The sequence below is a fragment of the Meleagris gallopavo genome, chromosome 2 (assembly GCF_000146605.3).
Source record: "Meleagris gallopavo isolate NT-WF06-2002-E0010 breed Aviagen turkey brand Nicholas breeding stock chromosome 2, Turkey_5.1, whole genome shotgun sequence".
In the NCBI taxonomy this organism is placed as follows: domain Eukaryota; kingdom Metazoa; phylum Chordata; class Aves; order Galliformes; family Phasianidae; genus Meleagris; species Meleagris gallopavo.
In genome coordinates this window covers 31546238-31562880 of record NC_015012.2, presented here as the reverse complement: position 1 = coordinate 31562880, position 16643 = coordinate 31546238, and the positions used below count along the sequence as shown (strand labels likewise).

General features: G+C 35.8%; 1 protein-coding gene across 1 annotated transcript in view; it reads left to right on the top strand.

The window, feature by feature from the left end:
• Nucleotides 1-16048, top strand: part of LOC104909632 (baculoviral IAP repeat-containing protein 6-like) — a 40954-nt gene extending 24906 nt beyond the window's left edge. Inside the window, exons 6-10 of the mRNA XM_031552397.1 lie at nt 141-302; nt 2013-2090; nt 10133-10321; nt 14036-14170; nt 15196-16048. Of these exons, the coding sequence (XP_031408257.1) occupies nt 141-302; nt 2013-2090; nt 10133-10321; nt 14036-14170; nt 15196-15372 (741 nt within the window). The 3' untranslated portion in view covers nt 15373-16048. The remainder of the gene's footprint in view (nt 1-140; nt 303-2012; nt 2091-10132; nt 10322-14035; nt 14171-15195) is intronic.
• Nucleotides 16049-16643: the final 595 nt, after the last annotated feature.

Sequence of the window (16643 nt, the reverse complement as noted above, 5' to 3'; positions counted from 1 at the left end):
AGGATAATATTTAATAATAATTTCTGATAAATTGCATTTGGAAATAAAAATTATTCCCGTAACTTACAGAAATCTCGACTGGATGACAAATATAAGGGTTCTTTCTGAAAACTGTCTTTTTGCTTTCTTAACATTGGTAGGTTCTCATTACTGGTCCAGCAGACACCCCTTATGCAAATGGATGCTTTGAATTTGATGTGTATTTTCCACAAGACTATCCTAACTCCCCTCCACTTGTGAATCTGGAAACAACTGGAGGCCACAGTGTGAGATTTAATCCAAATCTCTACAATGATGGCAAGGTAGGTCAACTTTACTCTTGTGAAACTGATGAGACTTCTGTTTAAGTTCTTTAGTGATTTTGTGTCTTAAGCATGATAATTCTGATCTTCCAAGATTAAACAGTTTATGAATGGGAGGCCAAAGGCCTTTCTACCTCAGTACTTTGCTTCCAGTCATGTTTGCCCGCAGAATGTGGCATGTTTTGTACTCTGGGTTTGGCAAACCTGGTAGTTTGTCCAAATGTAGGTTGCTCATCCAAATGCACATCCAGATGTGATTGTGTGTGTGGAGACAGATCCTGCTGTCTTTGCAACTGTGGCCAGCAAGGTTTTAGAAAAGGGCTTTTTAGAAAAAGAGTTGATCAGCAGCTTAACAGGCACCTCAGTGAAAAAAATCTACCAGTTTGTCCAGTGACTTCATGAAAATCCTGCATGTCTTCATCTATAACACTGCACAGTAGTGAGTCCTACTGTTACACAGTGGTAATTTCTTTTCCACATTTTCTTAAAATTAAGAAAATTGCTCGTAATTGTCTCTTAATTAAAATATTCAAGTGTGTATAAGAAGCTGAGAGAGGTATTGCACACTCCCTAAATTTAAAGTGCTTGGTTTTTTTGTTTTTTGTTATTTCTCCTTTTACAATCAAATGATCAGCAGAAATGTTCTTTTCCACTTTTCTTGCCTAAGTAGTCAGGCAGAGATCTATTTAGGCTAACTGATGTACCCGGCATCCCTTCTATGGACAAAATGTGCTTCGTATCAGTTGCAACTGGTTGCATTTGCCAAGTACCTTCTTTCTCTCTGCATGCAAAAGTGCTTTTTCTGAAAGGGAAGAAAAAATATCCTTTATAAAAGCAAATGCAACTCTAAACAAAGGATTGAATAACGTTTTGCTTTAAAAAATACTAAAACTTTTGGAAATTATATTAAAAGATGAAGCAAATGATGAGCTCTTCCTAGCCCCCAGTCTCCATGTTGTGTATACCTCGTTCTGAAGGTTCCAAAAAATGTTTATGGTCAATGGTTTTCCTTTTTTCCACTACCTTATTGTTTTCAGAAGCTTTAACGTTCCTTTCCTGTACTAGACACAGAGTTTTTTCTTAACATAGACACTGAATGTAATTCAAATTTGAGAGTGTCTATCCTTTTTCTTATGCTTAGCATTAAGTCATGGTGAATACTCTTATCTAGATTTCTTATATTTTATCTCACTGCATTCCCTCTCTCTGATTGTTCCATTCTCATCATGATAAGGTTCAAGAACTCTATACACTTGACTACAAAAAATTCAGATAAGTCATAAGAGTTGATAAGTGTTTTCAATTCCTTGTTAGTGTGACAGAGAGCACCTTTGAAATGCTTAGTCAGAATGATTTTCTTTAAAAACAAGAAGTGTTAGAACAGTATTTAAAGAAGAAAATAGAGAATCAGATATCAATGATTCATTTATTTTTGGAGCCACTGGAATCCATAAGTTTTCTTTGAAGGAAAGTAATGCGTTTGTTTTGTTCTTCTATTAGCATGTGATCTTCTTCCTTATCCTCATTACTTTTATCCACTTTCATTTCAAATTAATTTCATAGGAAATAAACTCGTCTTTTGCAATGAAGCTACACAAAAGTTTGTCCAAAAAAAAAGGAACTTAATGCGATGCTAACATTTTGTTCTACCCAAGCAGAGCAAATATATTATAGTATTTATCTGTGGTATTAATCATGTGACCTTCTCAGGTATGTTTAAGCATTCTTAACACATGGCATGGGAGGCCAGAAGAGAAATGGAATCCTCAAACATCAAGTTTTTTGCAGGTGAGTATTTCTTGTTTCTCTTCAGTTTGTCACTGAGTAGTAAGTCTGTCAGTGTTAAGACTTTCTCTTTGTGATTTTACTCTGGAATTTTCTTCCTTGAGTAAGGAAAAATAAAACAGTCATCCATAAAATGTCTTATTGTGACATTCCTGTTCTGTAACTGATACTAACCTGTTCATCTGAAATGTCTAAGCATTATTTTGCAAATAGTCTGGAATTTAGTTCACCTATGTAGTAGGTCAGTAAGCAAGGTCCAATTGAGAAGCTGTGTTAATAAGTGTTGCTATTTAGAAGATAAAAACCTGCCACAATCAATCTGATTCCTGAGGAGTTCAGAGCGTGGGAGAATAAACTCACATCAGATTCATGAATGCAGGTAGATGTATCTACATATGAGTCTTTCAGTGCACGGTGAAGGAGCTGTGGGGGAGTAACAGCTGATTGTTAGTTAAATGTTACTGCAAGGATGAAAGCAATATGCTGTGAATGTCCAGCACTCAAGCCGTTCTCAGTTTCTCTTGAGGAGTGCCTCTTCAAGCTGATTTTTTTTTTACTCCCACATGTAAATATCCTTTTGTTGCACTGGGAGCTGTGATGGGATGTATATTTGTTTAATAATATTTGTTTACATATACCCAGGCAGTCGTATTTAGCAGCTACAACTGAATTAAATAACTGCTTGAATTTGTCAGAACTTGGACTGAAAACTCAAAGAATACAAAACTCCCAGATCTTGTCTTCCTTCAAGTATTTTCTTGTATTGGCAAATGCTGCAAGGTTGAGAAAAGCTGTCTTGCCTATGTGAGAATCACTTTAATGCAATTAAAAAAAAAAATCCAAATTATACTTTTGAAAAATGTTGCAACTTTACAGTAAAAACCAATTTTGTCAATCTGGCAAATCCTCGCCTCTTTTACTCAGAAGTTAAATATGAGTAGCTGATAACTTAAAACTAGTTAACTTTCGTAACAGGTCTGATCCAGTCAAATACAAAAAGAGTTATTCAAGAGTTACATCTTAGTGATTTCATAAGATTGCCTAGAAACAATTCCAACTGATTCCACGTTTTTTGACTTGTATTGTGGAAATCAAGAAAATTACTGGCTGGACTGAACACTTGTAACCCAGTCCTTATGGGCACTTTCTGTTCAATGTATCAGAGCATCCAACTTAAACTTCTAAGGGAGCTTGAGAGCATGTTGTCTGTTTTGATACTTCAGTGCTCTTGTAAATGTGGAGATCTATCCTCAGGCTTATCACAGATCTTCAGTCAATTGCAACAAATTGTTCAGTGTTCTCGATACCTGCATGAGCGTTTTCCTGAGAGGGGTCAAAATGTCTCAGTTATCCCACAAATACATATGGTTAAAATTATGTCGAAGTGCATGTTCTTAAGCAAACTAACCAGAAGTGGAGGCAATGTTAGCATCAAATAATGAGAAAAAGACAACTCCTGTTCGCTCTTTTCTTGTTTGCTCTCTCATCATTCATTCTCTATGTGCTTCATGCAAACCATCTCTTGTACAAGCCAGCTGCTTTCTACGTTCACGCAGTACCTTCAGTTCACTGTCATCTACTGGTCTTCTAATCCATGTGCAGCCTGAGTGACTGGATTTTCTGTACTGACTGTCCAGCTATACATGAACTGAAATTGGTGTGCATTATCATGTGGAAGACTTAGGGTTTTCCTAGGCTATTCTTCCTGTTTTGGGTCAGAGAGCATCATTTAAAGGCTCCTTGACTGCATGATACCTTATATTTATGTATGTCTTTGTACAGGGTTGTTTCTTCTTTTTTTCTGTATTAACATCACTGGTAGAATTTTCATGACTAATATTTCAATATTCTTCTAGGTTTTGTTGATACTGCATTAGTAATTTTCAAATTGCACAGCAACATAAAAGCACATATCTTATCCCTTACCCTTGTACTGGTAATGTAACAAAATATGTAGTTATTTAAGAGAGCCATCATGCATTGTAGGTGAGTATGGTATTCTGGTGCAGTAGCTACGCTCTTCCAGATTTTAATTCAGGGGACTCACCATCCTAGAAAGAAAAAAATGTTTCTGTAGCTTATCTTATAACAGAGTTTCTATGGGAGATACATAATCTCAAATGATTTTCATTGCAGAGACCCTGTTCAGCTGTTTTGAGGTGTTGCTTTTGTAAGCAATTATTTTAGTAAAGCCAGTCCCAAAACTTTGCATTTCTGAAGCCTGCAGTGACTGTAATTCTGTGGAACATGTATCAAGTATTGCATTTGAACTTCACCGAACCATTTTCTACCTCTGTTTGTACTGGATGCCATTCTTTCAATAACAATTCTTTGAAATCTCAGAATTGATCAGAAATTCTTGTTTAATTTGTCTACGGTTTTGTTGTCTTAGAACAGCAGTAAATCATCAAACATTAGTTTCTTCTTTAAGCTCTTGCAAGGTACTTTGGTGAAACAGTGGTTTTTCCCAGTAGGTAATACCCATTACAGGTAGCTGAGATTATCTTACTCAGATTTTTTCCCCACTTCACTTTCTTCAGCTATAATCCATTCCATAATGCCAAGTCTTACTGGTTAATTTCTGTAGGTAAACTGGAGTATTAACATACTTGATCCTTCACTACAAGCTTTTGATCACAGGCAGAATTTTTTTTTTTTTTTAAGGTAAAGTTATGAGTTTCCTACAACAGGAAGTTTCCAAGCTAAGAGACCCAACAGGTGATTATAGGATCAAAAGTTTATGGTGGGAATTTTTGTGCCACTTAAGATGATGTGGACAAGATCCATGTAACCATTGTACATATTAACCTATTTGGTTTGCAGCCACCTTTTTTATGCAAGCACAGCATGATGAGCCACTTCAAGTTACTTAAAACTCACTGGAACTGCTGCTTAGTGTTAGACTCTATCAGTGTGATTGTGCAGAAATAAGTTGCCAGTAAGATTAATTCAGCTGTGTACAGGCAACCTATCATCTTAATAGCTCACAGTCATTTGACTGACATAGTTGTCAAATGAAGCAACATCCCATTTATTATATGAAGAAATCTAGACCATTAGACTTCCCTTAATTTTCTCCTAAGTGGCCAATGGAATTGTTATCCAAGTTTAAAATAGTAAAAATAATGGCAGATGCTATTTTTATTCTACCAATACACAGAAAAACAGCAAGGTACTTTCAGGCATGTGATAGGCTTTCCCCATACACTTGGATTTTTTTTACATGTTGTAATATGATCTTTCAAAAAAATTCAGTATAATAAAGACAATCCTTATAAAAATGTTTTGAAAGGCTGCTCTGACGGAATGCTTATAAGGAATAGTGGCTTGTGGTTAGCAGTGAGGTAGCAGCGTAGGGTGTGAAAAAATCTTACAAGTGCATTTAAGTTTTGATGTTCTAGATAATACCTTTCTATAAAAACAATGTTTGGGAGAGGTGAGCTCTCTGATTTCAATATTGCTGGGTGCTGTAATTTTCCACAGAGCCATATAATTAGCATTTGGAAATGAGTACAAAGCATAGTGCCAATTGCGATAGCTTTCACAGACAAAATGTGCGTGGTGCAAATTACCTTCCTTACTATCTCTGCAACCTAATATTTTGGTATGAGAAACTAACTTTTAAACCCTGGGATTTTTTTAATAGATTAAATTCTTTTTATAAAGCATGTTTCAGAAAAGTTAAATTTTGAAGATACTTTGCATACTTCAAAATAGTCTTAATTGAAATTACTCCTGAATTGGGACAGCTCTAAAAGTACTTTGCTAAGTTACTTAGAGAATTCAGAGAAATCGGGCTTATCTTCTGTTCTGAAAGTGAGTAATTTTGTGTTCATTCTCATTTTGTATGTCTTGGTTCTCCAGCTACAGCCAACTAGAAACAATTATTCTCTCAGAAATCTTCTCTTTCCAACAGAAGATACGTGTGCTGGTAAGGGAAAAAAAAAAAAGAAGCACCTTGTAGAGAGAGAGAGAATGGCTCTGAAGCAGGAGGGCAGGGCTGGCTTTTACACTAGCAGGAAGTGTTCACTTGAATTATTTCATTGAATATTCAGGTTTGGTTTCTTAAATTGAGCTTGAGGTACACGTACTGAAGTTGGACTTTGTGTTCTGTAGGGAGTCAATTCAGTCTGGCTTTGAGATGCTCAAAACTGAAACATATTCTGCTGCATTTAGAGTGTACTACCAGTCTTCTCTTTGGTGCTTGATTTTCTTACATATTCATGAGTGTTGGTAATCAATTATGGAAATCATAGAGGGTGAGTTACAGGTGATGTTTTCATGGCTCTGAAAGGTCATTTCACTTTGTTCAAGAGTTCCAGATAGCCCTGGAACAGTAGAAAAGAAACACTGGCAAATTATTCAAAATGCTGTTTCCAAGCACTATTCCTATTGGTCTTGTCTTGAAGAGTTGCTGTTTGTGCAGCTCATTCCTAGTACCACATGGACTTGCTTGGATGATTTATTTATTTATTTATTTAAAAGAAGACTCAAAGATGGCATCATCTACTGGAATTCATATTATGTCTATATCTTAACCTATTTATGGTAAAGACAAAGCTCCACATTCTAAGAGATGAACAATTGATGTATTCTACTGAAAACTGCAAAGGTACTCCTGAATTCTACAAGTAAACTGAGTAGAGGAATAAAACTGAGGAGTTAAAGTACAGCTGTGCTATCTTTAGTGACACTCAGTGTTAAATTAGTCTAGAATTTATCAGAACATACTATATTATGATAACTGTCTAAACAGTCCTTAACATTTTCAGGTTTCTGCCATAGAAATGCTTTAAGCAATAAGCACGTACATCATGCAAAATAAGAACTTGCAATAATTTGTTCAGGGTTCCCATGGCACTTTCTCATTTTGTTCCTTGGAATAGTTACTTCATATCACAAGGTGGATTTCCTGTTCCAGATTCTAAAGTATTATGCAGTTTGTGCTTCAGCATATTAAGTTGAAACTCTTCAGCAGAAGAGATTTCAACTTGTTCAGGAATTGGCTTTGGAGAGCTGCTTGATTAGTTCCCTAAAAACTCAACAATTATGTATTCCAGTGTGTTAAGTCAAACAAGAGTGGCAGAAAGCCAGCATGAGTAAATAAGCAACTCCTGCCTAAGCTCAACTGCAAAAAGAAAGTACACAGAAGGTATAGGAGGGAATGGGCTTCATGTAAGGAATGTAAAGGCATAGGCCAAATGGCTCAGAAAAATCAAAGCTTAGCTGGTGTTGAAAATGACAAGAGATCTAAAGATCAAGAAGGGCTTCCTGTAAGTATGTTGGCAGCAAAAGAAAACAGTGGGAAGTTTGGTCCTGCTGCTCAGTCGAGCAGAAAATGTAGTGACAAAGGACATGGAAAAAGCGGAGGTAATCTCTTCATCATTCTTTAGGGCTAAAATTTGCCTGCCCTTTTCCATGACTTCCCTTGGTCTGTGAGAAAGAGGAATTGCCCACAACAGAGAAAATAAGTATTCAAGGCAACTGGATTTGCAAGATCATGGGAGCTAGCCAGTGCCATTGCAGATCTGTCATCTCTCATCTTTGAGAAGTCACTAGCATGGCAGCTTCCTGATGACTGGCAAATCTCACACCATTGTCAAGATAGGCAAGAAGGACAGTCTGGGGAGCTTACAGCTTGCTTAGCAGCACAGGAGTCCTTGAGACAATTATGAAACAAATCCTCCTGAAAGCTATTTTCAAGTACTTCAAAGACAGTAGTTAATATGGATGTACTGGGGTGATAGAGCCTAATGAATCAACTTGATGTTTACAATGAGATATCTGTCTCTGCACAAGGGGAGAGCAGTGGACATAGTTTTCTTTGACATCGGCAAAACCTCTGGTCCAGTCTCCTTCAGTATCCTTATAGCCAAATAGGTGAGATATGGATTACAAGATAGAGTGGAAAGGTGGCAGAACTAGTGGCAGAGAGATAGGGAGGGTATAAAGAAACTGGAGCCAGATACCTCTTAAAGATGCAGAGCAACAAGACAAGTATCTAATGACATAAGATGGCACTTGGGAAATATTGATTAAATATTAGGAAGAGCTTTTTCATTATGAAGGTGACACTAGGATAAATGTCCAAGGGAGCCTGTGGAATTGCCATGCTTGGAGATGTTAATGTTTGCTCTCTCTACAAGGGAAAAATATGATTTGGAGGTCTAAGTTGTAGTTCTTTACATGGTATATCTTTCCCAACATCCAACTTTGTAATCAAGAGATGAAGTTTTGAACTATAACAATAAAACTGATTTAGATAGGTATTAAGAAATCTTGTTTTCAGTAAAGTATTTTTTCTTAGATGAATTTATTAGATTTGGTTGTTAGAAATTTCATACAGCATTTAAGTTCAAAATGCTAAAGTTTTTTAGAGCTAAAATTTGAAAGTAGTAAGGGAGTTGTTGGAAAAAGTTCTGTCATTCCCCTCCCCCCCCCCGACAAAAACACTTTGTAGATTAAATAGAAAACAGCTGGAGGATGAAATAAATTGCTTGGAAAGAATTAAGTACTGCATATTTTTTTTCTGACTCAGAGATGGAACTATTAACAGACCACCCAAAAACACTCCAGCAATTGACTTTTCTGACCCAAATTAAACTGGAATATCAGTTCAGAGTTTTTTACTCATTGCAATTATTATACATTGTAACAAATGCTTATTAAGGCCAAGAAAGTACAGTGCTGCATATAGTCAAATTTCTCTACCATAGCTATTTAAAAATTATATATTTAAAATATAAAATTCAAAAAAGTAAAAAGTGAATTACTTCCAGACACATGCAAAGGCTACAAAATACACAAATCACTACAACTCCTTAGGTATCTGAGCTATTGGAACAGAATTAGATTACTCTTCTTCCTTATAGTGTTATAAATGATTATTTTCTTGCTGACATCCCATTTGTGCAGAACATTCTGTATATTTTAATGTATTTATCTGCATTTTTACTTTTAAGTGTAATGGAAGATAGCCATGGCTACTTCTCATAGTCAAATGCATGGCAGGGAGGGGAAGCAATATTTAATTTTCCACCTCACGTCAAACTGGGGAACTCTAGTTTACATTTCCCACTACACAAGCATGTGCTCTGTCCACCGTGATAAGGCTTTGCTGGGCTAGATTGCCTGTCTGTACTACAGTTTGAGCACATTAAGTATACAAGTACAAATAGAAAGTGTCATGGCATCAAAAGAGCTAAGGATGTGGTTCCATGAGGTGGCGGTGAGATTAACTTAGGTCATTCAACTCCTTAGCTGTTGTTTTGAAACTTAGTATTTAGACATTGTGTCTTTATAGTCAATAAACATGACAGAGAGAGTATGGAAAGCTGAAATGTTTATTTGCTTGTGTTGCTAAAGAGAAAATCTGTGAGAGTGCTGCTCCTAAGCACAGAGCACAACTACCTAGTTGTTGGGGCACTGCCTTCTGAGAGAACAGCTCTCTGTTGCTGACACGGTATCTATCTGATGTAAACTGTCTGTTCTGCATATTCCAAGAAAAAGAATGATTCCTTTCATACAAATTCGCAAACAAGACTCCTAAATTAGAGAATACCCTTAAGCTTTAAGTTATATCTAGGCTGGGAAGAGTCAGGAGAGTCTGTTCTAGAACATTTGCACAACCTTTTTTTTTAATCTGCTGCAGGGATACCTCGCACCTTAGTATCATTCTGAGGCATGTAATAAGAAAGGATCAAGAATTTTTTATTTGACTTGATAAATTAGCTTTCTTTCACAAAAGATTGCAATTAGAAATGCATTGCTTTAAACATTTTATTTTGCTTATTTTTATATATTTTAACTTAGTTTTTACATTTTTCTATGTGTTTGAACTAAATTTGTGATAGTAAGCCTTACATTTTTAATGTGTATTAATGGTTTCAGTTTGAAAACAGTGACATTTCCTACTTGCAAATAGTCTGTACTGTAAATAAGAATGCTTTGTCATAAGTGTTTTCACATATAAGTAAGCAAAATTATGTATATTTTTAAAAGCACGTGAATAGCAGTTCTAATACGTATGTTTTTTCTTTTAACAGGTATTAGTATCTGTCCAATCTCTTATACTTGTAGCAGAACCATATTTTAATGAACCTGGTTATGAACGATCAAGAGGTACTCCAAGTGGTACCCAGAGCTCCAGAGAATATGATGGAAATATACGACAGGCAACAGTCAAGTGGGCAATGCTTGAACAAATCAGAAATCCATCGCCATGTTTTAAGGAGGTGAGCTTTGTGAAACTAAGTAAATATCTTGTTCATGTCAGAATAGTCAAGGAAACTCATCCTGTAAACATGCTTATGTTCCTGTTCACAACGGCTTTTTAGTACAAAGAATCACTGTTCAGTGACTCTTTCCACTGTTCAGTGGGATGCTGAGATTGATGCAAATACTTGGAAACATGTCTTGCGTGAGATGTCTGGTTTTTGTTTTGTTCTCTTTGTTCTCTGGCACAGCTGACTCTGGAAACTGAACAGAACAAGAATGCACCTGGCTTTCACAGATCCCTTTCTGGGAAAGGGCTGTGTAAACAAACTGGAAGTGACCTATAAGTCAGGTTTGGTGCATAGGTTGATTAAAGAATGGTTTGTCTAGGTTGGCTCATTCTTAATGCCAGGTGGTGCCTTTTACATCCAAGTGACAGCTGTTGATCAGCCCTAGAGTGGACATTCAGTCTTTGTTAATAGGCTTAGGTAGCAATGAAGTATTTTTCTATGAAACATGAATGTGAAGCATGTATTAGGAAACATTTTAGACACACTAAAACAATGCAAATTGGAAAAATACTTCAAATTTCAGCTTTTGTGTTATTCATTAAAAAATGCATAAAATTTTTCCTTTGAAAAGAACTGTCTTGATGTTGATTAAACAGTACTAACCTTCATCCATTCACACTGCCTTAAAAACTTACTTGAAAGAATCTAAATAGTTTAATTTTTTTACTTGCCTGGAAATAAAATAAAACTCACTCAGAGTATCACAGAATAATTTAGGTTTTAGGGACATCTCTCATTGTCCCTTGCCCAATCCCATCCCCGAAATGGGTCCATTTAGGTTGCTGGGGTTTCAACATGCATGGCAAACAATTCCAGAAGAAAAAGTGTGGAAGTTACATGAAGTAAGAGAATCTGTATGACTACTAATGCAAAATGGTTGATCAAACAGTCCTTGCACAGTACTACCAGCCAATAGTTAGAAAAAAAATGCATTTTGCTCTCGACCATGGAAATTCTTGCCATTTCTAAGTTGAGGTATGGAACTGTGTAGTAGCATCACCGTGTTTTCCATTCTTTGCATGCTAAAATACCAAAAAAGTATAATTATTTTAGAATTATTTGCATTAGTAAGTGCGGCATCTGAGCAGGCAGGTAGTCTCTCATCCCTTCCTTATAATCCATAAAAACACCCTTTGGAATGCAGAAAGCTTTTCCCACTTAAATTACTCAGTGGCTTGTAGAATGAGAAATCATGAACACTTAACCTGTATAAGAAGTTAAGTATTCTGTCCATTTACAGAGGGAAAACGATGTGCTGTATACTCTGGTGTTTTGTATTATTGAAGAAAAACATGGTTGCTATTCTAAGCTATTTCTTGTATGTTTTACTCAGTAAGTTGAAGACCATGATAGTGCCATGACACCTAATCAAATAACTTCTGCTAGTAGGTACTTTCTTATTTTTAAATGTAACGATTGCACTTTTGCAAAAATTTTCTCCAATTGTCATCACCTAAAGTTACATGAAGATGTTATAAGTTGGTGAGCTCTGACAAGAACATTACATCTTTCTCTTCCTGTACGTAGAAATGAACGATATATAATTTACAGGATTTGATTACTGAATCCCAGTTTGCTGTTATGGCACTTTTGAAAAGAATGTTAAGAACGTTACATGATTATTTTGTAGCTTAGGTTTTTATTGCTTTCTATGAAAAAAGGCTTGTAAGCTGACATCCCGCTGCTCTTCAGGAAGGTAAACTAATAAAGTGTACCCAAACAGTGTTGTTTCAATGGAAAAACAATCATTGCATCAGACCAGGGGACTTGCACATAGCACATTATTACCAGAAGACAGATGTTGAAAACAATAAAGCTACTAGCTTCCTAATGCAATATTTGTCACTAGGACTGAGTGAAACTAAACCACACAAAATGTAAATGTGAAGTAACATTAAGAAGCAGATATCAGTTTGCAGTGGTATCTTGGACGCTTGAAACTCCCATCTGTGAGCAGATAACAGTTCTGCTGCAGAGAAGAGAGCTGGCTAGCACTTAAGAGCTTTGGATCCAAAGCTATTTTGTTCTGGTTTAGATTACTGCCCACATTTCCCAAAGTACAATTTTCATTTTTCCCTGTGTTTTCCTCTTTTTTTTTTCCTCCAGATGCTTTTAGGCTTGATTCTTTGGGATAGTATGATTAAATCCTCAAGACTGTGAGAATAAATCTAAAGCTGTGATATCTTGCTCCTAGGAGATGTTTGAGGCTAACATAGCTTGCATGTGTGTTAAAAATACAATCATACAAGATTAAGCATGGGGTCATACCTAGTGCTTTACCAACTTATGAGAATTCTCTCTGTGCTTGCTTGAATATATACCCCCTATCACCAAGAAAAGTGGTGTTTATTTTTCTTTACATAGCACCAAAACAAAAGGAGATTATGCGCTGAGATACATTACAATTTTCATTGATGCAGTAGATGAATTTATTGGAATGCTGCATTCAGTTTGTAGCCTGTCCAAATGAAAATAAGTTCTCCGAGCAGATTATCTGAGTGTTTCTCTGAGAGAATAGCTTGCTGTTATGAACTGTAGGGCTTTGTAGGGTTGTGTTAAGAGTAATTGGAACAATTACAATTCAGCAATACATTAACACTTGGAAGCTTAGGTCTAAGAAAGAATATACATCCTTTCCACTCACACTACCTTCTGTCTTGGGCTGTCTTCCCTTCTGTGTCTTAAATGACAAGAAGACCCAAGAGATCTAAACTGCCAGTCTGTGGGAGTTCTTCCAAACTCCATTATGGATATAAGGAATGCATCCAGAATTGGAGTCTATTAGGCTTTCAATATGCAGTTTTTCCTTAGACGAATAGCTATATTCTCTAACCTCTAGAGGGAGAGATTATTTTCTCAATTATATTGCAGTGTTGCCAAGAACCCACTGTGCTCAATAAAAATTTCTGTAATGTTATTGTTTCTTTCACCAGGCAGAGTTTTAAAAATCTTTTTAAGGCAAAGCCAACACTAGAGTTTCATAACTTTGTATGCTTTGTTGGTGGTAGGTTTTAGTTTGGGGAGGGGTTGTTTTTTGTTTCTTTTTTAAACTCCATCTAGAAATACCAGAGTTTCTGTGTGATCAAATACTGGCTCACAACATGGGTGCAGCTCAAATACTATTGATAGGGAATTGTAGTGTCCTCAATGATGCTGCTCATGCCTAGAGAACGTAACTGTCATTGTTTATCTTTCTTACAAGCTGGTAATCTTTCTTCTCTATGCAGAAGCATATTATTTTTCTGTGCTTAAACTGCTCAAAGGGTTTCTGCTCATCTGCTTTCTGTTCAGCCAGCAAGCAGTCAGTAACGAGAGAAGATAAGGTGCTTATTAAAGAAGCATAGGTGGGAAGTATAAAACAGGGCAGTGAAAGCAACAGTGAAAACCCTAACATTTTATCTTGTATCCTTGCACATATGTTAATGTAAGTGCACATACATAGTCATACAATCATCTTTGGACTGGAGAATATCTGACATTCCGCTATCACTTTGCTGTTCTGCCATCTTACAACTCATTGTCGGTGCTGAATTATCCTTACAATGTTTTGGTTTTTTTCCTTATCCATTTGGACTCACAGGGCTCTTGCACGTTTTGTATTATTTAAGTATATGGTTCTTAGATGAAAACCCATGTTTTTTCATCCCAAATATTTTCTTGCAGGTCATCCACAAACATTTTTACTTGAAAAGAGTGGAGATCATGGCTCAGTGTGAGGAGTGGATTGCAGACATACAACAGTACAGCAGTGACAAACGGGTAGGCAGAACTATGTCCCATCATGCAGCGGCTCTCAAGGTGAGACTTGCTTTTATAACTTTGTTCTGTAAGCCAGAAATGACGAGTAGCAATTAAATTGTACAACAGCTGAGTTTTCTAATAACAATGACTGAAAACCAAGGTTTCACCACTGTCAAAAGCTGAAGTGTATGTGCAGGCCAATTTCTCGTTTGTTTTTTTTTCTACAAGTAAGATCTTTATTTAGTTCTTGTCTTGCTGATTTCTCCATAAATATTTATATAAGGTATAAATACTTTGTTTTTGTTCTAGGGGTTTCGTTGTTCATTTGTTTTTATGACAAAATTGTTCTACAGCCACCCTTTAGTAAAAGTGGAGTTTAATTCCTTTCCAGAAAACAATCTTTTTGGACAAACAAACACAGTTAATAAAGTGTGATCCATTACCTTATAAATGTCCTTTATCCTTTGTTTTAAAAACTTTAATCAACACAGTTAACTATTTAAATGTTTTCTTCCTTCCTAGGCAAGTACTGTTATTTTGTCTTGTCTTCCACATGGACAATAGACTTATGTACAAACTATTTTTTATCTAACTGTATGGGTAAATTTTTAAAGATTTCTTTTTTGCTATTGCTAGACTTGCATTCCTTCAGTGTGATTGGTCATTAAAACCATATTAGTTAAAATCTCCATGTATCTGTCTCTACAACAGATCTCATCATACACTCTTAAATAGTTTTGCCTGTGAACTACCTTGTCCAAAGCAGGCCAGTTTCTGTCATAATCACAGAACATAAATGTGTCTCAAATGCAAAAGAAATAGCACAACACTTACACTGATGCACTCTTTTGCTACAGTTCTATGCACTGCCTTTAGTTTGTCCTCAGTAGCACCTAATTACTGTCACTATAAGGAAAGCACCAGTCCTTAAATGTGAACTGTGAGAAGCCTTTATCCAGGCAGTGAAATAAGACATAAAAACCTTTGCTGCTTACTCCTTTTGTTGTCTTCTGTTCCCTAAAACTGTGAGAAGTTCATGTTTTAACTCTGGTCTTTAGCACTGACTGCTTCTTTCTATTTAGCGTCATACAGCTCAGCTGCGAGAAGAACTTCTGAAACTTCCCTGTCCTGAAGGATTGGATCCAGATGCTGATGACTCCGTGGAAAAATGCAGTGCCACGAGTTCAGAAGAGACTATGTTGCACGAACAGGTGAAACCCAGCAGCAGTAAAGATATCCCCACTGATTTCAAGTTATGAGTTGCATTGACATGGACTTTCTAGACACAGAGGCTTTGAAGCACAAGCCAAATATGTCAATATTTGTATGTAAGAAGCTAATTATGTAATAGGCAATGAAACTGAAACTATACTATGCCCTTACGGATATACAGTTTAATTCAAGATGATCTTTTATTTACCTGTACAAGAGTGTAAACTTTTTTGTGCTTTTATTTTTCAATTGTGAGAACCACTGATTGGTATGTTTAAAAAAGTTATGTATACAAGAAATGGATAAATCACTGATATATAAGGGAAAACTACCTTAGGAAAGAATGTTTACTGAATGTTTATTATTTTTTTTTACTTGTAGAGTGAGGGCGGTTGTAACAAAGAATATATATTGGTCATTCTTACAGCTACTATTTAAAGTCAGAAAATTTTCACTGAATTTGATAGATTTTACGTTTGGCCATATATTCATGCTCATATTTGATTCTAAAGAAAACCTCCTGTATACTTCAATAAAAGTTAAATGGACATGATCCCTCTTTTATGATTTACTGGTACATTTTTTAAATAAACTGCCATAAAATACATTATAGCTGAAAGCTTGCACTTGTATGACTGAATTCATTGCAGTCAACGTATTTAATTTTATGCTTACTAATTCTAAAATGCAGTTGAAATAAATGCACATGGTTTTACCTCATGCCAAAATCTGGACTTCTGAATTCATCTTTTGTTTAGCTAATTTAAGCAAGCTAACAGTGTTCTAAATTTCTTAAGGGCTGTTGTGGAACAAAGTCTGTTTTCTGTTGAAATGTCTGATTTTTACATAATAATAATAATTAATAATAACTGTACTTTAAGTACTGACGGGCTACTGATGTGCCATGTAAGACACTTAACGTTCTGTAGTTCTTGCTGCATAGGCTTAGTTCTCATTTTACTCTTGCAGCCACAAGTCCCTAACTAAAAAGGGATTTACATGATTCACTTATCAAGTCTCGCTTTTAAAAATTAAGTGATAGTAATGGACATTACATGAAGTAGTCCTTGAAGGACTAAAAAGATAATAGTGGTATTACCTCAGACTAAATTATCTGTTGTATTAATAATACTACAAGTGAAGGTAAAAAAAAAAAAAATAAATCCTCTTGTTTGTTTTCTATTTGTTCTTTGTTTATAAGTATCACGCTGGAATTTTTTCACTTTTTGTTTTACAGTGTATTATTCCTAATCATTAAAAGTGGCACCAACTGAGGTTGTGTTCTTATGCTGATGGCTAACAGGCACTGATAGTTCTG